The following is a 23058-nucleotide window of genomic DNA, read 5'->3' as shown; positions in this document are numbered from 1 at the left end:
GTCATCCGCATCGAAGGGGTTAAGCACCGTTGCATATCCAGAGAATGCAGTGATCTCTCCGCTGGTGTAATAGGTTGAGGAAAGAAAGCTTTAAGAATAACCGGCTCATTTAAGTGGAAGTCCGAGAGCACCTTGGGTATGAATTTCGGGTTAGTTCTCAAGATTACTGTATTCCTTTTGAACCGGAAAAACAGCTCTTGGATTGTGAGAGTCTGCAACTCCCCAATGCGTCTTGCTGATGTGAGGGCAAGAAGGAGAGCCAATTTCCAAGAAAGGAATTTCATGTCTGACCGATGTATTGGTTCAAATGGGTCCTTCATGAGTTGAGTGAGGACCAAATTCAATTGCCAAGTAGGAGGCGAAGGCCTCACCGGGGGGTAGACACGGAACAATCCTTTGAGAAATTGTTTCACTATCCTGGAAGACCAAAGAGAAGGTCCAGACACAGAACGTCTGTACCTAGAAATTGCTGCCAAATGAACTTTTATGGATGAATGGGCCAGCCCGTCTTGGCAAGGACAAAAGATAAGGCAGAAGTTGATGAGGTTCTGAAGAAAAAGGGTCAACCCCTTCCTTTCTGCACCAAATACAAAATCTCTTCCACTTGAGACGGTAAGTCTTGTTTGTGGAAGGGGCTCTAGCCTGGGAGAGAACTTCTTTTATTTCATTAGAGATAGGAAGATTCATAAATTCTCGCTGTTCAGGAGCCATGCTGTCAGGTGCAATGACTCTGGATTCGGATGCCAAATTTGTCCTTCGGACATTGTGAGAAGGTCTGGAATGGTTCTCAAGGGAAGAGGAGGAGCCAGCAACAACAGATGGAGTTCCGTGAACCAGAACTGTCTCGGCCAAGCAGGGGCTATCAAAATCATCCTGCATGGTTCTACTTTGATCTTCCTGATGAGCCTCGGGATCAGAGGAATGGGGGGAAAGGCGTAGACAAATGTCCTTGACCAGGCTATCGAAAGAGCATTCCCCAATGATCCTCGGTGGTGAAGCCTGCTTCCATAAGACCGGCATTTCTTGTTGGTCGTTGTAGCAAATAGATCTATTGCAGGTTTGCCCCACTGCTGAAAGATCTCGTCCAGAACCCGCTGGTTCAGTTCCCACTCATGACTGATGGAGGATAATCTGCTTAGTCTGTCTGCATTCTCATTTAAAATCACTGGTAGGTGTTCTGCCTGCAGTGATATCTCGTGAAGGATCGCCCATTCCCAGATTTCCTGAGCTTCCTGAAACAAATGAAGAGAACTGATTCCTCCTTCTTTGTTGACGTAATGCATGGCCGTGGTGTTGTCCATCCGAATGAGAACCTTTGAACCTCTTAAGCGAGGGAGAAAAGCTTGAAGAGACAGTTTGATTGCTCTGAGCTCCAAGAAATTGATGTGGAGCCGACGGTTCCGAGGAGACCAATGTCCACTGACATGCAGGTCCTGCAGCACTGCTCCCCAACCATCCAACAACGCATCTGTCGTCACCACCTGAGGAGATGGATCGCTTACGAAGGATAGACCTTGGGACAAGTTTTCCTGCTTTGTCTACCCAAAGGCCGCTTTTTTCATTGCTGAGGTGATGGTCACCTTGTCGTCGAACGACCTGTGAATCTGTTTCCATTGGATGTCCAGTTGTTCCTGAAGAGGATGCATCCTCATTCAAGCCCTGATCTTTGGACTGGGTAAGAGTGGTCTGTTTAACTCAGACACTCTGTTCATCACCACCCCCTTTTCTAAATCGTTTTTGGCCACTATAGGTGTGGCAGGGTATACTCAGACATGAGTCCCTTTCTCACTGCTCCATCAGGATGCAAGCAAGCCGGGCCGAAGAAGGCTGAAATGCCAGAAACCGGTCCCCGGTAGCTTGTCTCCTTTCTGGCGAAGAATTGGCTTGGTAGTTTAGTCTGCCCTGTTCCCATGATGCACTGGGCCAGGGACAGACTGATTTGCATATAGCCAGGTTCTGAGCTGGGATGGGGCAGTGAGATAAATAACGGTGATGGATCAAGCCCTGATCTTTGGACTGGGTAAGAGTGGTCTGTTTAACTCAGACACTCTGTTCATCACCACCCCCTTTTCTAAATTGTCCACCCAAAGGCCGCTTTTTTCATTGCTGAGGTGATGGTCACCTTGTCGTCGAACGACCCGTGAATCGGTTTCCATTGGATGTCCAGTTGTTCCTGAAGAGGATGCATCCTCAATCTGCAGTGTGGGATTAGAGGAATGCATGAAGACATTACCCCCAGAAGAGATTTGTAGCGGCGTACTGAAAGACACCTTCTTTGTAAGTCTAGCGCCATGGTCTGCAGTTTTCCTGCCTCTCCAAGGTTGGGAAAGCTTTCTTGAGATCCAAGTTCAGAATGGCTCCCAGGAAACGTGCTGTCCTGGACGGGACCAGAGACGACTTCTCCTTGTTTAAAGTGAGACCTAAATTCAGAAACTGGTTGGTACATGTGTCGACCGCATCCCTAGCGGCCTCCTTGGATGGAGCCTTCAGTAACCAATCGTCCAGTTAAGGAAAGACCTGAAAGTGATTCTTCCGTAGAAACGCTGCTACTGGTGCCAGCACCTTCGTGAATATTCTTGGGGCTGAGCGAAGACCAAAGGGTAAAACCCTGAATTGAAAGTGGCTCTTGGCTACAGTAAATCGTAGGAACCTTCTGTGTGCTGGGTGAATCGGAACATGAAAGTACACATCCTCGAGATCGAGCGTGGCCATGAAATCCCCCGGATTGATTAGACGTAGAATGTCTTGAAGAGAGTCCATCCGGAAAGACAGGGAGATGAGATAGGTGTTGAGCTCCCAGAGATCTAAAATAGGGCGCAATTTCTCTAGCGTCTTCCTTACCAGGAAGAACCTGGAATAGAATCCCTCTCCTTTTTGGGCGGAGGGGACTGGCTCTATAGCATCCTTCAGGAGCCTTTGATGAACTTCGAGCTGCAGAAGACGCAGATGTTTTGATGGAATGACAGCAGGGGGCTTGGATGGAGGGTTTTACGTGAATTCCAAAGTATGGCCCTTTCGAATGATGTTTAGCACCCAACGGTCTGATGTTATCTTGGACCAATTCTGAAGGTATTGTGACACCCTGCCTCCTACTGATGATCTTTCGGAGGTGGGCACAGTAGGAAGAGCCAGGAGGCCGCTATTGTCTCTTGGACGTATCACGTGCTTGGCGAGCCTGCTTCCCTCTGTTATTAGGTCTTGAGAAACTCGAGGACTGGCCCTGCCTTTGCTGATAAGGTTGGCGGTACTGTTGCGAACCTGAGCCATATGATGAATACCTTTGCTGCTGATAAGAGCCTCTATAGTTAGTGCTTTTGCCTCTGGAACCTCTAAAAGGAGCTTTACGATACTGAAGCGTACCCAGAGATCTAACGGTCTCAGTATCTTTTTTAATATCTTGGAGAGTGTCATCAATCAATTTTCCAAATAAGGCTTCTCCATCAAAAGGAAGATCCAGGATCATATTCTGGATTTCAGGTCTAAACCAAGTCGCCTTGAGCCATCCCTGGCGACGAAGGACCGCAGCCCAGGCCAAAGAACGGAATGCCGTCATGGCAACGTCCATTGCGCAGTCAATGATTTCCATTGAAGTTGCCTCCCCTTCCTGCAAAACTTTTTTAGCCTCTGTCTTTGACTCTGGAGGAAGGTGATCCAAGTATGGCGAAATATCACACCATAGTTTGCGATCGTAACTGCCCAATATCGCCAAGGCATGTGCTGCCCGCACTAGAAGACTCGCCATTGATGAGAATCTTTTCCCGGCGTTGTCTAACCTCCTGCCCTCTTTATCTGGAGGAGTTGTCAAAGGAGCTGAGGGGTTGCGTGACTTCCTCTGTGCCGCTTGAGAAATAACCGAGTCCGGTCTCAGATGTCCCGTCAGAGACGCCGGCCAATCCTCAGGCGCTTTGTATTTCTTTTCGAGGCGCGGTAGCACAGGGACCGCCGTCGCTGGATTTTTCATTGCTTTAAGGCCTTCATCCCAAAGATGCTGGACAATAGGGATAGATCTTATTGTCTTCTTATAAGGCTCTTTAAAATCATATAAGAAACATTCAGTAGCTACAGAGGGCACACAGATAGTTTGAATCTTCCAGCCGCTCTCTCCATTAGCTTATGAAACCCCCCTATATCAGCTGGCGGGGAGTGCACCGGATCCGGACATGGAGATGCTGGGTCCGGGATGACATATTCATCCCATTCTGTATCTTCATAAATCCTGTCATCAAAATTCTGATCCTCATCTGAGGAATCATCATTGGTGTTCAATGGAATCTAAGGCTCCTGTGGAACCGGTGTCTGTGGCAGAGAAGACTCCTGGGCCGGCAATTCTGGAGCAACCATTGCTGGAGCCGCAGGGGCAGGTATGGCTTGCGTATTCGGAACAGCAGCAGGTTGTGAACAACTAGACCTGTAATTCTGTAGCATGCTGTGAATGTCCTGTAGAGAGACGATGGTACAGACACCATGTCTTGTCTCGAGTACTGTTGTGGCTGGGTAGAATGATGACGATACCCACATTCCTGGTTGTACTCTCCGTCAGAATCCGTCTCTTGGCATTTAACCAGAAGCTGGGATGGACTGTTTGCATAGCCATAAGAGTCCTGATCATCATCCTCTGATTCATCCTCATCCTCCTCTAAAATTAGAGCTGGAGGCAAGGGGGTCTCTCTCCTAGGAGATGTCATGTCCGGTGTAATCCTGGTCATAGAAATTGTAATTCTTTTCTCCGACTATAAAATCGTCGACGATCCCGTTGACAATGGTGCTGATAATACTGCCGTCGCCGCCCTCGTTGATGACGAGATGGGCGTCGTCGATGCCGTCGACGCTCCTCGCTGTCATCGTCGTCAATGTTGTCGTCACTCCCGTCGACGAACACTTCGTCATCACTGTTGTCGTCGACATCTCCGTCGACGTCGTCACCCTTGTTGTCATCGGAATCTTCGTCGACTCCGCCATAACTGCCGTCGTCGTCTCCGTCTTGGTCGACGATCCCGTCGACGTCGATTGCCCCGTGGACAAGCTCGTCGACGGTACCATTTTAAGCTTAGGCTTCAATTTCTTCGTCGACGGAGCCTCCGTCGACGACGCCTTCATCGTCGACGACTTGGAACTTCTGTCAGACTTTCCAGATGACTGAGAAGAGGGCCTTTTGAAGGCTGGAACAGTCTTCATACCCAAAGAAGGCGTAGATGGTCCTACCCTCTCCTATTCACCATGGTGAGGAGATTCGACTGGACCTTGGCTCTCAGACTCTCTGGGGGTCTTTTTTGAGGCCTTAGAAGGATGCTCCACAGAAGGAGAAGGGGAACCCCTACCCCTTTTGACTGACCTTCTGCTGATGAAGAGTCCTCGCCACTGGAGACTGTATCCTTTCTGGACTTCAACTTCTGGAGCCATGTAAGAAGCCTACCCTCACAATCCCGGAGGATCTTGGTTGAAAAGGTTCGGCAGATCTTGCAGTCCGCAGCCTTATGATCAGGATAAAGGCAGTAGATGCAATCCTTATGCTTATCCTCCACAAATAGCCTTTTCTTGCCACAGGTGGAACATGGCTTGAAAAGGGCTTTCTTATTTTCTTTATCTGACATCCTGGAAGGATTAGCTAACAACTTGAAGAGAAATCCTGAAGAAAAACTTCTGAAAGAGTAGAGATTGAGCAGACTTCAAAGGAGATACTCTAAGCACAATGTGCGGTAGGAAATCTGAGGCTCTGAGGTACCTTCAGGAGAGTTCTAAGGGGTGAGGCTCTTCTGATTGGCTGATGCCTAAGTTTGGTCTCTTTTACAAAAAGAGGCGGATATGATACAAAAGGGAAGGAGGCCTAGGCCTTTTTCTTTCTCTTTTGTACCGACTGCTATGTTATTTTTGTTACCGAGACTCCCATTCCGACGACGGGGAATGATACAAAAGCATGGGAATCTATGAAAGTTCCAATACTGGGGCAACATACTGTTTCTGCCACTCTGACATTTCCCGGTCAGCTGCGGTTTACAGAGATTGCTTACAAAGTTGGATGGACTACCATGACCCAACAGTCCCCCATTTACTCATTCTAGTCGGGCATTCCTGCAGTGCGGGCTAGTTTAATCATTTTTGCTGGGGCTGATATTGATTTTCAGTCTGGCCTTGTAACATGCATATGTGTATGAATATGCAATCCTGTATGTCTCTATGAGCTTGCGTATAAGCTGAGTGAGACACAGTTTTCCAGTTTTGGGCCTCTTGTTTTATACTGCATTGTATAAGGGGTTGGGCTCCGACCAGAAAGGAGGTTGGGTCTGCAAAGCTGGCTTTAAGTCACTCCTGAAGGCTCTCTGCAAGGGTACACAAAAAGAGAAATAGGTAGTGGTGTTCCCTAACAGGGAAGCGTCCGCACAATCGTTAGCACATTGTGAAAGATCATTCAGTAAAGGCATGCAATATACATTTCCGATTCCTAGTATTGGGTATGGGTGCTATGTTCGCCCTGAACACCTACTACCTAGAGGTGCTATTAGCACACCTAGATGTGCATCAAGACAAGACAAATTGATAGGGCTTTAACAGCACACCTAGTATTACTTATTAAGTTTATATACTTGTATTATGACCATCAGTTTTTACAAAAGCATTGGTTGAGCTATAGGGACATTCTCAACAATACTCTTCCAAAACAGAAAATCCAGAACAAGTAGTACTCTTGCTGTTCACTTGTTTTTATTCCAAAATCAATTTCTTCATAAATAATTTCCCAGCACACGACTTGCTGACAGGTGTTTCGTCTTACAAAAGACTTTTTCAAGGCATAAAGCTAGTGCATGTCACAAGGTGCATGGCCAAATGACGTCCTAAATGCGATCCGGAACCATGTAGGACCATTTCAGGTCACACCCTAGAAGACTTGTAAGTTTCTCAAGACGCGTGTTTCGTTTTACAAAAGACTTTTTCAAAGCTGGAAATGTCAAAATATACACAAATACACTGTCCACATATGTATACATGTACACAAGACAACATAAATATCTACATATGTACACATATGTAAATGGAGGTCAAGGTGAGTACTACAGTAAAAAACAGGTGTGACAAAAAACAGGTGTCACACCTGTTTTTTACCTTAGTACTCACCTTGACCTCCATTTTAGATGTCCCACCTTGGTACTCTGGCCCCTTGTTTGGGACTGCAGATATCAGTATTTTGGAGTATCTCTTACAGAACATGAGACATCCTAGTTCTCATTGCGCTGACCTCTTGTTTTATATTATAGGTGTGACCTGGAATGGTCTTACATGGTTCCGGATCGCATTTAGGACGTCATTTGGCCATGCACCTTGTGACATGCACTAGCTTTATGCCTTGAAAAAGTCTTTTGTAAGACGAAACACCTGTCAGCAAGTCGTGTGCTGGGAAATTATTTATGAAGAAATAGATTTTGGAATAAAAACAAGTGAACAGCAAGAGTACTACCAGGGTATGTAATCATTTAAACCTCTTAGATCACTCTTAAGTCTAAAATCCAACATTGTTCCCTGCAAAAAAGCAATGTGTCTAGCTCACCTATTTGTATGGTGTAGTTGGGGTTATCTAGCACAATCCACTTGATATTATTCTCCATATGGCGATTTTGAAGGAAGTATCTGGTCAGTTTAGTGTTGTTTTTGTTTGCACCTAATAATGCTATTGTGTTCCAATATTCTGGTTCTCACTTTGCGGGTATTCACCTCTACATATAATAGTCCACTAGGACTTATAATAAGGTAGATGACACCACATGAGTTACAGTTTATTTGTTTGTGAATCACCCACAGTTTCTTGAGTCCTATGTCAATCTGTGTTGTGGGTTGAGTTAAAAAACAGACGTAACAAACTGGGCATGGGAAGTGTCCCTCTATATGTGTACCTGTCCATAGTCCCTGTTGTGTTTTATTCTGCTTACTAATGTGTCCTCGTTGTGTGGACCAACATGTCTCTGATGTTGCTGCTATGTTTAAGGTCAAAATAGGTTTCTCCCTTGATTAATCTCCTATATTCAGGATATGCCAGTTCTTGTTGACCACTTTTTTGACTGGGTCTGTAAGATGACTGTATGAGTTGACACCTACCAGCCTGACTTGGGTTTAGGGCAAGTTTCTAAGAGGACCTCCCAGTTGTAGTTATGGGCCCGTTTAGCTGATCTGCGGATCAGGTCTCTGGGGTATTATTTCACCGTAAGAATTCTGCTCAAATTTGCAACATACTGTTTGTATTTTTCCACCTCAGTGCAGTTTCTTCTGAGTCTCAGAAACTGTTCTATGGGGAGAGTGCCCAAAAAGGCTTGTGGATGGAAATCTTTATAACAGAGTAACGATTTGCGAGCCATAGGTTTCTGGTAGTGTTCTGAGTAGATACCACCCTCTTAAGGATACAGAAGTAAATCCAAGAATGGAAGTTTGATTTTACAAGTGAATCTCAGATTTGTATTTAGATTGTTGAACCAGAGGGAAAACGCATCCTATGACAAATGGTCCCCCTCCCACATGACCAAGATGACATCGATGTATCTTTTCCACATCTTGAGGTTCATCTGGAAGAGATTATCTGTAGAATAGATGCAAGTGGTTTCAATCCAATGTATATACAGATTCTCTTCGCTTGGAGCAAAGGTACTACCCATGGATGTCCCTGTTACTTGCCAGTATAGTTGATTTTGGATGGAGAAAGATAGTATTTCATGGAGATTGAGGCACATTCCATGATAAATGAAATTGGGGTCAGATCCTCTCTAGTTTGTTGTTCCAATAGAAGTCGAGTGTATCGAAAGTGTCGCTCTTGCGGTATATTTGTGTATAACACATCAACATCATATGACACACCAAAATGTAACCTTGGATCAAACTGAACTGTTGAGAATAAGGATGTGTTTTGTATCCTGTAAATATGATTGCATCTCAGTTACTAGTGGTCTCAAGAACCAATCCACGAATTGTGAAAGAGGTTCTAAAAGAGACCCAATGCCAGAAACAATGGGTCTACCTGTTGGAGGTGTTTGTTGATCTTCGGTAAAACATAAAAAGCTGGAATTCTTGGATGGGTGTTAACAGGGAATTGAGCTTTGCTTTTCATGAGCCAACCTGATTCTTTGCCTCGGTCCAGGAGGGATATGATTTTTTTTGCAATCTAGTCGTTGGACCTTTTTGTATAGGTTTGTAATATTTGGTATTGCTCAGTTGTTGCCAGCATTCCTCTTGATAGGTCTTGGTATCTAGGATTTCGGTGGCTCCGCCTATGCCCGCAGGCTTAATGTCAATTTCATTATCAGATCCTAGTTTTTTAAGGCAGTTCATCTCTTCCTGAAAGATTAAAGAAAGGTTGTTTAGCATGTTTTTTCATATTCTCAAAGTCTTTAAGCACTGCTTTCTCAAATGTCGCCACTGCTGATGCAATAAAATGTAGCGGTGGGTTGAAAGTGGACTTATTCTTTAGTCCTGTGTTTGGAATGGTATCCATGGTGGTGATCTCTGTTTTGTCAAAAAAGGAGGGAAGTCGTATTTAAAAAAATAGATATCGGCCAGTTCTTTATGTGTTATGAAGTCATCTCCCAAGTGAGTCAGCACAAAGCCAAACCCTGATTCCGAACTTTGATCTGTAGCGTTGTCAGGGATTTTTTGCTTAGATGCACGATCAGGGTGTGTTGCTTGTTGATAGGCTCAGATCCCTTGTCAATATCCTGGTTAGGCGTTGTTCCAAGGTCAGATCCCATTGTATATTCAGCCTCTGTTGGTCTGTTTGGTTTTCTTGTTCGCCTCTGTTTCTTCTTCGGCCTCTCCCGCATGGCCCTGTCCGAAAAAAGGTTGATATCCTGGGCCTCGAGATGGCCCTTGTTGGAACGGATTCACAGGAAAATCCCAGGGTTGTGGTGGCCACCAAGGTGTCTGTATCCGTGGGATTGGAAATCCTCCTCGCCCTCTCATAGGTTTCATCCTATTTTTGAAAGAACTGTGTGAGTTACTTGAATTTGAGTAATCAGTGTGGCTCCAGTCTTCCGAGTTTGATGTCCATTCATCCGGATTGAATTCATCCATATTGTGGCACCATTCTTGCAAACCAGGCCAATCATCAAGGCAAAGCTCTGGTGAAGTTGACTCTTCATGCAAGAGCAACCACCAGCAGTGACTGGGAACGCAAGAGCTGCACTTCACACTACAGTTTCGACAGTTTGCGGTGACTGCCAATGCAAATCTCCAGTAACGACAGACCGCGATGCCCGACAGGATCTTCACACTACAGCAACAACCGTCTGCGATGCCCGGCCTGCTCTCCGCACTACAGCGACAAAATTCATTGACGCTCTCCCTGCTCCGCATGGCCTCCGGCATAGCTTTCCTATGTAAGAGCTATTGGCTTTGCCAATGTCTTTTAGCAACGGGACTACTGTACATAGTGTTTCCATTTTTTTTAAATGTGGCGTATGGGCGTGTGGGGGGGGGTGGGGGGGTTGAGAGAGGAAAAAAATGTATAACCTGAAGGCAGATGGTGGAAGGGGGTAAAAAGCACCCAGAAGAATAAAAAAAGAAATAATACAGTGATCAGCATGGGAACAGTATTCAAGTTGAAAAGGAATCTGTACATGGTCCATGCTCTAGCCGAAGAAGAGGAGGTGATGCTGCCACACTCAGCCCAAATAAAAGGCAGCAAATAAGAGTGACAAAGAACCCAACAAACAGTAAGCAGTAGACAGGCGGCAAGCCCCTTGTATACAATACATCTCGTAAATGAGAGCAAACGTCATAGGCAAGACCTACAACCACTCTGTGCACAAACATTACAGTTGCAACCACATGCTTCATGCCACAGTCCTCGCTTCTACACTTAAGCTTTAAAAACCTTTAAAACACGATTGCCTAACTGAAGGAAGTCCTTCCCACAGCGAATTGCAAGGAGGAGAAGTGCATCTAATGCGGACAATCACAGGCCGCAGTTAAGTCAGAATCGGAGTGAGGCTGCTTCCCTCCCAAAACGGCCCTCCAACTGGGGATAGCACTCACAAAACCAGAGAAGTAAGCATAGCAAGAGGAGAAGTAGCAGTACGGAGAGCTGGATCAGAGAAGAGTCGAATGCTTGTGTGGTGGGTTACCCTGAAATAGCTTTCAAGCGTGAAGAACAAGATTTTTCCCTCAAACAATTCCAAATGGATTATGGTACTAGTTTGTGGATTTTGTGAACTGTAAACGCAAAACTGGAGCATAATTTGAAATCATTTTGCCCTTACATATCATGACACAGAGCCCATAATTCGCTTGTACAAAACATAGAAAACAACGAAAATGTACACAGAAATTGCAGAGTTTCAACCATTTGCAAAACTTTGAAACATTCTATAGTTTTCATAAGTATGGGTAAAATTATGTGCAGGTTTCATTTAAACGAATAATATCACTCTTAAAGCAGACGCAAACATTTCCCGTGGACATGTGTGGCATGGTGGGAATGGACAGCTCATTTTAAACAAGCATTTACAATGCAATGGTTTTGCCTTTGTTAAAGTTAGAGCTATTGGCATTGCTCTTGACATTTTTTTTTTTTTAACATAAATAAATGGCATTGTCATTTACAATAGCAGGGCAGGGCACGGGGAAGGGGGGCGAGGAGAGACAAAGGAGAGTTGCGGGCTCAGGGAAGGGGGGGCGAGGAGAGACGAAGGAGAGCTGCGGGCTCTTGTTGTAATGTTGCATGGATGAGTTGGTGCATGCATGGGTGCATGCATGGATGGGTGTATGGATGGGTGTATGGATAGATGCATGGATGGGTGTATGGATGGGTGTATGGATAGATGCATGGATGGGTGGATGGGTAGATGCATATATACAGCCAATCCCTCAACAATTTATGCAATTCACCAACCCATCCAACCAACAACCCATCCATGCATCCACCCATACATCCATGCATCATGCATACATCCATCCATCATGCATCCATCCACCCACTGCGTCCCACTCCGACCCCTCTAAATATAACTCATTTTTTCTCTATATAGAGATGACTGTATTCACTAGTATATGCAGTAGACCTTTCTACTCTAACATTCCTATGTGACTCTTGCAGTACATCTATTCATATCCCTTCCATATGTATATAGAAATATAACGAGAATCAACAGTCTCTTCTTTGTGTGACTACATCTAGTACATTTCAATTGTTTTCCTGTTTGTATCTTTTACTTAACGCATGTAAATCAAAGTCCTTAGGTTTGGCAACTGGTTCTTATGTAAAGCGCTGTGACACCTTCGGGTAAAGTTCGCGCTACATAAAATCACATTAAATAAAACTTTACCCCACAAATCCAACCATCCATTTGTGCCTAGGCTTACATTTTACGGCCTCTAAGCACACAGAGAAGGGACAGTTTAGTAAGTCGAGGCGTTGTAGGGTGCATGGCAGGGGACAGTTTTAGGCGCCAAGGGAGGGTAGAGAGCAGAGTCAGAGTACTTCACGGAGGTAGGGGGCAGTTTTTTATGGTTCAGGGCAGGGGGCTGCGGTACTTTTTGGAGCATGGCCTTATTTTAAAGGGCTCAGTTCAGGTGGAGGAACGGCACAAAACACCAGGCAGACAGAGGGCAGAAGGATACAAAAACGAGGGGAAACAATTCACAGCATCACTCAGCACCACCACAGCATGACTCAGGGGCACCACAACCTCACTATGCGTTACCACAGCATCACTCGGCGCCACCACAGCATCAATCTGTGCAACCATTCAACAACTGGATCAAATATGTTCTCTAAATGTTTCAAGCTTTATTACAAATGTCAATATGTTAATATTTCACTTCTGTTCTTGGATTTTCGTCACAATAAAATACATTGAACATCTTTCTGAAGGCCCTAACGGATTATATTGTGTGGCGGGTTGGCAGGCCCAGCCCTGCGCCGTGTCACCTTTGTCATCATGACCGTGAGACTATGGCAAACAGAAGAGGAGTTCTGTCACCGCATCTGAGAAAAAACAAAGCAAACCTCAACTCCAAAACAAGGTCTCCCTCCCTCCCCCCCCCTCTGGGGCCCGAAACGCATCTGAACCACTGCATCCCACGGGCGGCGGCCAATCAACGGCAATGTCCACTCTCGAGCGCCATGACCGGGGCTAAAATGCAGCGCTGAATGAGCGACCGATTGAGCTATCAAACCACATAGATTACAATACATACGGTGTATGTATACACACACAAACACACACTTAAGAGACATAAGTAACGCAATAATACCGCAATACAAGACACCAACAGTGAGTGAACGTTGAGTTTTTTAATGACATTATCAAACAAAGGTCACCATCTGGGCACCACGACCAATCCCTGAACATATGATAATGTAACACTAGCAACAGACAGAGCTGCTATTGATCTGACGGGCACACATCCCAGATTCAGCGTGCATGAAGCAGTCACAATATTTTTAGTCTAGACGTCTGACACAATTGGCACCCTGAGCAGCATTTCCTTTTGATGCCCTGCCACTATCAATCTTAAATTTGTGCCCCCCTCACTCATCTCCAGCCTGCATAGGCAGACACAATTCTTAACAGGGGTACATGAAGAGAAAACACACAGCTGCTAAAATGAGTGAAAAGAAATCAAATTTTGCAAATCCTCCAGTTGGGCTTCCGACAAGACAGAGGCACTGAATCTTTTTTAGCAAGTACATTATCATCTAACCACCCGCCATTAATGCCAGGCCACCATCTCAAGGATTCTCAGCAACCTATGCAGTAGGCCACGCCATTCTGCTAAAGAGGCTTTAGGTCTGGGGAGGGGAGCTACGTATGGCCTATGAGTAGATTCAACACTTCCTCCTCAACTGCAGCCAGAAATTTTGAATTAGATCAACAGAAATATGTTCTCAGAGTTTCACAGGGAGTACAACAGGTGCCTTCCCTCTCACCTCTGCCCTTTAATGGCTACACCCACCCCAGGCTCAAATATCAGAACAACATCAGATGCTCTTGCAAATGTCTGATGACACTCAAGCACATCTACTTGAAGAACAGAGAGGCGGGTTCTGCTGAATACCTTGATTACACCCACCACTGGATGAGGGAGAGATTGCTCCGCTTGTAAAAATGTGTAGACTGTAGCGCAAGTTCTGGGAATTGGTGTCGCCAAATCATTCCTGTTAGACTTGCTTGCATCCTTGGGGCCTGGGTCCAGCTGACCTACAGGGCAAACTGGCAGTGCCAGAAGAACTGGTCCGACAAGTCAGTGTGTGAGCTGGCTGTTTGTGGGCCTTTTTTATGGCCTGGCGAGCCTGGCTTTACTGTTAATTTGACAACTTTTCCCACAAACATTGCCCGCAGCGAGTACACATGCATGCAGTCTCCCATCCATTGCGAAACATCCACACAGCTGCCCTTCACAAGTTAAAAACTGCCGCGATCATCAAATGGGGTGGCGTATTTTCTGCCCCAGTCAGACACAACCATGCACAGGGTAAAAGACACAGGAATCACTTGTGTTCCTATTTTTGACACAGGTGAAGGCTCCTGTGGCAGAGCTCGGAGCAGTGCGCTGCATTCGGCACCAGCCTCATTACAACATGTTCACACTCACTCAGTGCACCTCTTGGTTAGAATGCGGGGAGCGGCACACACACACTGAGTATGTTTGGAATTAGTGCATTATTTACATGTAACATGGTTTCTAATATTCAGATAGTTATTTATCTCCAAGTCTGGACACTGGTATGAGGGGCCTTTGGAAATGCATGCTTTCGTCTAGAAAACCCAAGATCTGCTGACAAAGACATCTAACTTATAAAAGATCTCAGAGTGCCCTTTTTGGCAAAACAGGCTAGAGTGAAACCACAATGCCACTCACCCGAGTGCCAGGATGAATGAAAAGCGAAACTGATGGCAACGCAAAACTAGAACAATGACCGCAGGACATGGGTGCAGTTTGTTTACCACCCCCTCCATCCTTCACGTCCGTCTCTCTTCCCATACCACATGTGACGTGTTGGAAGGACGCATGCCAGGGAAGCTTTCACAGCTACGGTCTGTGCAGCGTGTGAGTAAAGTATGCACTGGTACTGCGAAGGAATCACACGGTGAAAAGTTTGGGGATTTTTGAGTGGAACGGTGCGTGTATGTGTATGCTGTGCTCACCAATGACGCATGTATGGTATGTCCCCCCTTGGCTGCTGCCAACTTCAAAACATGCATGCAGGAGCTTGCTGGCTGGATGAACCAACACTGCCTCAAGCTCAATGGTTCTAAAACTGAGGTGCTGGTGATTGGGGGTAACTCGGCCAGCTGGACCCTGGACTGGTGGCCTTCTTGTCTAGGTCCTATGCCTTCCCCACGCAAGGAAGCTAAGAACCTGGGTGTGTGGGTTGATCCCAGACTCTCCTACGACAGCCACGTCCAGAAGCTAACAGGAAAGTGCTTTGGTGTTCTAAAGACCTTAAATCGCACCCTGGATCTCCTTCCTTTAGAGGCCAGACGCACGATGACTCAAGCTCTGGTTACCTCCCGTATGGATTACGGTAATGTCCTTCTCTTAGGTACTACTGAGAAGAACATTAAAAAACTTCAGGTTCTCCAGAATACGGCGGCACGTTTGGTCCTCAGGCTTCCCAGAAGAGCGGCCTCCAAGCCTACACTAGTTGCTCTTCACTGGCTCCCTATTAAAAAGAGAATCTTGTTTAAAGCGCTCCTTATATGTTACAGGATTACCTCTCAGGTAGCCCCTGAATATCTGAAGGATCTCGCAATCCCCTATGTGCCCAACAGAGAACTGCGCTCTAAGGGTACCGGGCTTCTGTCTGCCCCCCGGATAAACAAAGCAAGAATGGGAGGGCGCTCCTTTCGTGCACTGGCGGCCAAGAATTGGAACCTTCTTCCTCTGCATATTAGACTGGCTGAGACAGAGACCTTATTTAGGAGACTCTTAAAAACTCACCTTTTCTCCCTTTAGGTCACTCCCTTCCCCTGCCTTCCCTCTCCACAGCGCGGGGACACGCCGTGATGGCGTCACCAGGCGCTTTATAAAATCCTATATTATTATTATTTGTCAATAACATGCCATGGGGGAAGCTTGCTTTGATCCTGTTTAAGCAGAAGGGTGTCTATTAGTTACTAAAACTGGAAGGTGGGGCTTTTCATTGCTCAAAAGGGTACATTTTCTGATATATATATATCTCTTTCCGTGCTAATGGTCGCTCGGTTTTACTCACAGAAAAGTGTCCCGCATTTTGTAGTTGAACGTCACTGAATACAACTTGGCAGCTGTAGGATGTAAAGTGTTGGGGATTCCAGTGCCGCGCCTGCCTCGGGTGCCCTAAAGCCTAGCTCTGGATTCTGATGCAAGGTCCCGGATGTGGCATCAAGCGGCCACAAACTGCTGTTCTGTGAAGAAGTAAAACACGGAAAGAGGCTGGCTGGACACAATAAGCATTGGCGCCTGGGCAAGGGGGTAATGAAGACTCGCTTTCCCACAGCAAAAACAAGCGCAGGAGGGGGCTTCCCTGTCCACGCTGAGAATAAACCACAGGGCAGCGCACTCGGACCCTTTCCCCAGAGACAACACCGCCGCCCGGCGAGGGCTCCAGGCGCAGAGCGGCATGGGAATGGCAAGTGGACTATACCAATCCTTGTGGGGTGAAGCGGGGGAGCGGGGTTCAATGTACACATGGCCTTTAAAAGCACGAAGGGTTGCCACTGAATCACAAATAAGCATTTTTGTGTTCCAGATTACATTAGCAGCGCCTTAAAACGTAGCTGCATCGTTATGAGTGGGACCACCCACCTCTCACGATAAGTCGCGAAAGTGCCCCAGCCCCTACTAAAGTCAGCAAAAACGCAAGTGCGACAAAGAGGGGTTAATGGTTAATGCATCTCAGCCACAGCGAGGAGCCGAGCAGAGGGGGCATAGCGTCTCCCCGGCCGGGCTTGCTGTTTAGAACTTGGCAGCTAAATGTTTTCTGTAGAGGTTCTGGTGGGTGTTGACATGACATCTTGTTTTCAGTCCTAGGCTTACATAAAAACCAGTGCATTCTGGGAATTGTGGTCTTGTGTGCTCCAAAGCAACTGACGCCCCTCAGCGACATGGCGCTGCTACATGCACCTTTACCCATCACAGGGTCCCCCTCTGCCTGGGCCAGTGCAGCCCGCCCACCGTGGTGTTGACAATCCCCCACTGCCTGCTGGGGTGTCGGCGGGACCCAGGCTTCCCGCAGTGAACAGACCCTTCCCTTCTCTCGGCGATAAGGCTGCCTCGGTGCGCATGTGTTATGGAAACTCCGGTGCGCGAGGCCCCTGCTGTCAAGGAGACACCCCTGAGCCCCAAGGTAAGCAGCCCCTGGGTCCTGCTTCTGCAGAGGCTGCTCGACCATTAGTAGGCACGGACCCCTTGGGACCCGTCACAGGCAACGGGCCCTTCCACACACCTCCCGTTCATCAGCGTACCGCAGCGCAACCACACCCTCGTCACAGGAATTCATTTCACATCACCACTGACGAATCCGGAGTCCCAACCAAAGTCATCACCCTCAGTTCTACAGTCACCTCACCCCTACTGCACACGTGCTGCACTGTGTGCACAACGTGCTTCAGCACCTTAACTCCCCTCACTCAACACGGGCAGCTACAAGTCACCACTATCACGGGCTGTCTAGACACCCGCCGAAGTGACTTCCAGAATTACTTGATGCCTCTGGGACGGTGTCCGTACAGCTCACATTTTGCCTCCCGCGTCCCCCGTAATCCCTCACTTTACACAAACCTCGGCAGCGGAGGCAGCGGATTTCGGTTTAACTTAATTGCTTTACAACATTACCACACACCCCTCTTTTCCCATGTCATTGATTTTAATTTTCAGGGCTCACTTTATAACAGTGCACGATGAAAGATTTAACCTTTTAATGACCGCGTTTTTATGTAGCACTCCAAACCGGCCCTGTGCTTTTTCTTAAGAATTGTACTCACAAGAGTGCACCGAGCGGGTACAAGAGAAAGGTTAGTGAGGAAAGGCACGAAGAGCGGGAGGGGGGTCGGGAACGGCCACACACGAGGTAAACGGAGGAGGGGGGGCGGAAAGGCACGAAGAGCGGGAGGGGGGTCGGGAACGGCCACACACGAGGTAAACGGAGGAGGGGGGGGCGGAAAGGCACGAAGAGCGGGAGGGGGGTCGGGAACGGCCACACACTAACAGCGGGAGGGTGAGGGGCGGGAACAGACACACACACACGGACAAAGCACTCACCTGGACATCTGGCAGATCTCTTGCTTCCTGCTCTCCACTCCTCCTCCCGATGACGTGGTGGAGGCTCGGCCGGCTGGGCCAATCCCAGCGCGGCCCTGGCTGGAGGCGGACGGCTGCTTCCTTCGGCTGGCCGGCCGGCCTGAGGAGAGGGAGGGAGACGGGCTGCCACGGAGCGGGAGGGAGGGGCTATCGAGCGTCTTTTGTGCAATGTCCCGAGCAGGAAGGCAGAGGCAGGTGCCGGCAATGCCGGACCAGAATCGGGGGCGTTCCCGGCGTCGCGTGACGTCGGCAAAAGCCAAAGAATCTCGGGAACGCCCCCGTGTCTGGTCCATCATTGACGGACAGGCCCCTCGTCCAATGGCAAGGCTCCATTTACGGAGCCAGCCAATCAATGACGAGGGCCGACCCAAAGCCACACACACAACTCAAGAGGTTTTTTGGCACATGCGCAAAGCGCATGGCCAGTCAAAACCTAAAAACGCACAAACACTAAGTATGAAATAATGGTGTCAGTCGGCAGGGGCGGATTGGCAAGGCGGGCATTCGGGAATGGGCCGAAGGGCCGGTGCCTCAGTGCCCTCTGTGGGCCGTTTTTTTTTCTCCCCTGTCCCAGTCCACAGAGTGGACTAGGAAAGGGGAGAAAAAAAAACGGCCTACAGAGTGCACGGAGACAGAGAAAATGAAAGCAGCCTTGCTATGCGGCCGGACAGCTATTGTCAGCTGTGGGCTCTCCTTCACCCCTGCCCTGCCAAGCAAGCAATCAAGCTGAGGCTGGGCTGGGGAGGGGTGATTGTTTGCAATAATCGGCCTCCCTGGGGGCCAGGTGTTTCTCAGGCCTTTGAGCCATTTGCACCTCGGCCCCCTGGTGCCCATGCAGCCCAGAAACGGTGTTAGTCTTAACACCTCGCCCACAGCCCTTCACATTCAGGGCACAGTGGGCGAGGAAGAATGGGTCTTGCTGTGGGGGCCTGGTGATGTTTGGAATTTTTTTGTTTTATTTATTTATTTATGCGATTTTATATAGCGCGGACTTTACCGAAGGTGTCAGAGCGCTTCACAAGAGGAACAGCAATAATACATGAGGAGAAAATTATAAGTGGACAAATTACAAAAGCAAACGTTAAGTTACATGAATCAAAAGTGACAATAGTGAGCAACCAAAATACAAGAGGAGCAAACGATACATTACAGGAGGAAAAAGTGACATGTGTGCAGGTTACAAAAGCGTACAAAATACAAGTAGAGGTATAATACTGCAATTAATGGCAGTCACTCCAGCACAAGAACAAACGTTACGTAGGCAATGGTGGCACTTGTGCAAGTATCTAAAGCAAACAAAAGTGAGAGGAGCAAACAGTGTGTTACAAGGGAAAAGTGACTTGTGCAAGTTACAAAAGGGTACCATACACAGGTACAAGGGTAATACTACAGTAAATGGTAAACACTCAAACTGCCAGAACACACTGGGAAGGCACTTCCCATGCACCAGCTTCACCTCAGCCTCCCCCTGGCTACCTGGCTACCTTGGATGACCCAGAAAGCTGTGTTTTGTGCTCTCCTGCCAGGACATTTTCCCAAGGCCTGGAGGGTTGATTAATTTACTAATTGCAGGGGTCTTACCTCTGTTCATGTGCTCCTGAGCTGAAGGTCTGGGGAGGTCTGGGGAGGGCTGAGTAGGTTAGTAATAGCAGGGGCTATGCTGATTTTCAGGTGCTCCTGTGCTGGAGGGCTGGAATAATTTTGAGACAAAAAGGGGCCTTGCTATTTTTTTTAGTTCAGCATGTAGGCCATTGTCACCTTGGCCCTGTGTCGTGTGCAAGAACAGTATCCTCCCACTTTCATTCCTTGTCTGTGCAAATGGTGTTTCATGAAAGGGCACGCCCCTTGAATGTGGGCCACGCCCCTTAAATATGGTCCACGCCTCTTGAATGTGGGCCACTTTTTTCGTCAGTGCCCGGGCCGAATTGTGATCCCAATCCGACCCTGTCAGTCGGGTAAGTGAGTATGGAGATGACAAGCAGGTAAATGCATGCTTCTAAAAGGGTAATACCTTATGTGGGTTGGGGGAGTCAGTGGAGGAGGAACGTCCATTAATACATTGCACCCCAATCAAAAAAAATCTGCCCATTTCCCACTGCTCAACCCTGGATCATTAACCATAACAATGCCAGAATGTCTCCTCTGCTTGACGATATATGGTTGTTTTTGTCACCTGCTGTGGCATCATTCAATGGGTGCCCACTTTAAACAATGGAGCTCATATGTCAATAGCCCTGGCGACAGGAAAGAGATGTGCAATTGTGTCCCAGTGCCCGGTCTGGGAGATGAGGCAGTAGACTCTAACTTGAGCTTTGTGCAGAAGACAGGAGACATGTCTACGCGACTGAGCCTCAAAGACAGGAAAGGAGACTCGAGGCTCGGCTTTGTACAAAACTAGGAGAGCCAACAATGACAGAAGTGTAATATTGAGCCTGTAAAGTCAGAAGACTTGGGGCATCATTTAATGTTTGTGGAGCAGGAGTTTCGCCATACATTGAACGTCGGTTCCCGTTCTGTAGGTAGATGGGAGCATGAAGGGAGACAGCGGGCTTTACACTTACACTCCGCTCCCTTTATCAGCTCTGATGACCCTCTCTGCGCCCAGCGACGCTGACGCCACACCTCTTTAGGATGGGAAGAGTGATACATATTTTAACCACTCTGGACTGAAAACTCACAACAGGCCAGACATGCAGGGATAAAGAGCCTCTCTGTCGGGCCATTGCTTTTTTGTGTTCTTAAAAGACAAATTCCTGCTTTGAGAGTCGGTTTTCAGAAAACCAAAAAAAATAACTTTGCAAGAGTTCAGCGACAAACATTGTGCCCACTAGGCAAAGTTTAGTACGTTTATTGGTAAAAAGATTTCCCATCTGCCTGACATGCCATCTGCCGAACTCACCACCATAGCCCAAATTACCATGTTAGTGTTGCCTATTTTTGCCTGATCTGGCAGAGAGGCCAGGCAGCCTGACACTGTTTCCCCTCGTGCCTGGCAAAGTGGAGCGGAGAACTGACACTGCATCTCCCCTGCCTAACAAGCATTTGCAATGCAATAGGTCTCACATTTGCGAGAGTTTAAGCTATTGGCATTGTAAATGACAATGCTTTTCATGTATCTGTTTTGATAATTAACACATAAATAAAAGGCATTTTCATTTGCAATGCCGATAGCTCAAACTCTTGTAAATGTGATGCCTATTTCATTTCAAAGAAGCGGCTGCCACTGTCCGAGGCTGCTTGGAAAGTGAAAGCACGCATGAAGCGCTGGATGTTGCAGGAAAGCATGTCGTGCCTGCAGTAGGAGAAACTTGTTAAAGAAAATAGTGCTTACAGACTAAATAAGACATACTGTGTGACAAAAGAAGTAAAAGGGCCAGTCCGGGAGGTTACAAAAGAAGACAAGGTGGTACTAAGGAGGGACTAGCAAGCCTATTAACGAATCAGAAGCAAGTATTTACAAAGGACAATGACACAAGTCAATGAATAATATGGGCAGAGAGTGGGCAGGGCCTCACGTCCATACTCTAATACAGCATGCCTTTCAGAGCAGCACATGCGCTGCAAAGGCTCAACCTAAAAATCAGTGCAGGAGGCTCGACACTGTTCATTCCATGCACAATACATGGCTTTGTGCCCCCTGCAGTGCAACGTGGCAGCTACGGCACCAGAGGCTGAATCTGAGCCCACATTCTCGAAAATAAAATAAAAATGCTGACAGCAGGACAGAAGGCACATACCCAATCGCTCTGCCAAGTGGATGTAGACAGGATCCACCCGCCGCATAGTTTTCACCAAATCTTTTCTTCGGAATTTGATCTCCACTGTGCCTTCTGCTTCCAGGACGCCACCCCTAAAGACAAGAGAAGAAGAACAGTATTTACTTTTTAATTTGGACATTTTGTTGTAGCACCGTGGCCAAGTTTAAACTATTGCATTAGTACACAGTGGGGCATAGAGCAGGAAGTTGAATCACATCTCTGTACAAAAGTGCTTACACTGCAGAGCACTGGGTTGCAGTACACATTTGTAAGAGCATGCCTCACTGATCTTGTTTTATACAAATTAACATTTTCTTCTCTTGGGGAAAATATACTCTGATTGGCAACTTGCAGCTGTTCTCTAATGTCACCATTTATCATTGTTGGTTTACATGCCAATTTATGCAGCAGCCAGCACATGATGTGATCATCATGCTGTTCTCTGGCTGGTTAAGGTTCCTGTTATGATGTGCAGGAGCACACTATAGACTAGTGCTGTTTTAAGCAAACTCACTCCTGTGGACCCCAGTACTTTGTGTCACTATCTATTCCCCCCTTCCCAGCACTTGTGTCTCTGTACTTTTCCCCATCACTGATGGCATTATCCAAAGGCTTTTGCACTATCCCAGTATCTCTTGTCCTCCCATGTTAGGGTGATGAGGCACCCCAAATTTACTGGTACTTCCCTGGGTTTTCAGCATGTCTTTGCAATGTCCAGTAACGTTTGCACATGTCCCGGTTTAAAGAGAAGGTCTTTAACCCTGGATAAGGATGCTTACCAACTCTGTTTCAGTGCAGGATTGGTTAACAACCCTGATCAGAAAGTAATTTAATTCACATAAATAATACTTAGTGTCTCACTTTCTGTGCTTTGTGTGTTCGTTAGCGTTGTTAGGTAAGTCAATCTGTGCCCGTCAGTCAATGCAGACTTGTAATCTTACTACTATGTTTGTGTAAAGTACTGTTTTTACCTTCGCTCCAACACTGGTGCTCATGCCCCTGCAGCTCTCCCCCCCCCCCCAACAGCCCAACCAGCCCAACT

At 47.2% G+C, this 23058-nt stretch overlaps 1 protein-coding gene across 7 annotated transcripts in view; it reads right to left on the bottom strand.

The window, feature by feature from the left end:
- The window catches only part of ACACA (acetyl-CoA carboxylase alpha), a 1131726-nt gene that overhangs the window by 142589 nt on the left and 966079 nt on the right, over positions 1–23058 (bottom strand). For all 7 annotated transcript variants that reach the window (XM_086954890.1, XM_086954892.1, XM_086954891.1 and 4 more), the window contains one exon: positions 21996–22108. In XM_086954890.1, the coding sequence (XP_086811016.1) occupies positions 21996–22108 (113 nt within the window). The remainder of the gene's footprint in view (positions 1–21995; positions 22109–23058) is intronic.

This window comes from Lissotriton vulgaris, chromosome 2_1 (assembly GCF_964263255.1).
Source record: "Lissotriton vulgaris chromosome 2_1, aLisVul1.2, whole genome shotgun sequence".
Classification (NCBI taxonomy): Eukaryota; Metazoa; Chordata; class Amphibia; order Caudata; family Salamandridae; genus Lissotriton; species Lissotriton vulgaris.
This window is presented reverse-complemented; position numbering and strand designations above follow the sequence as displayed.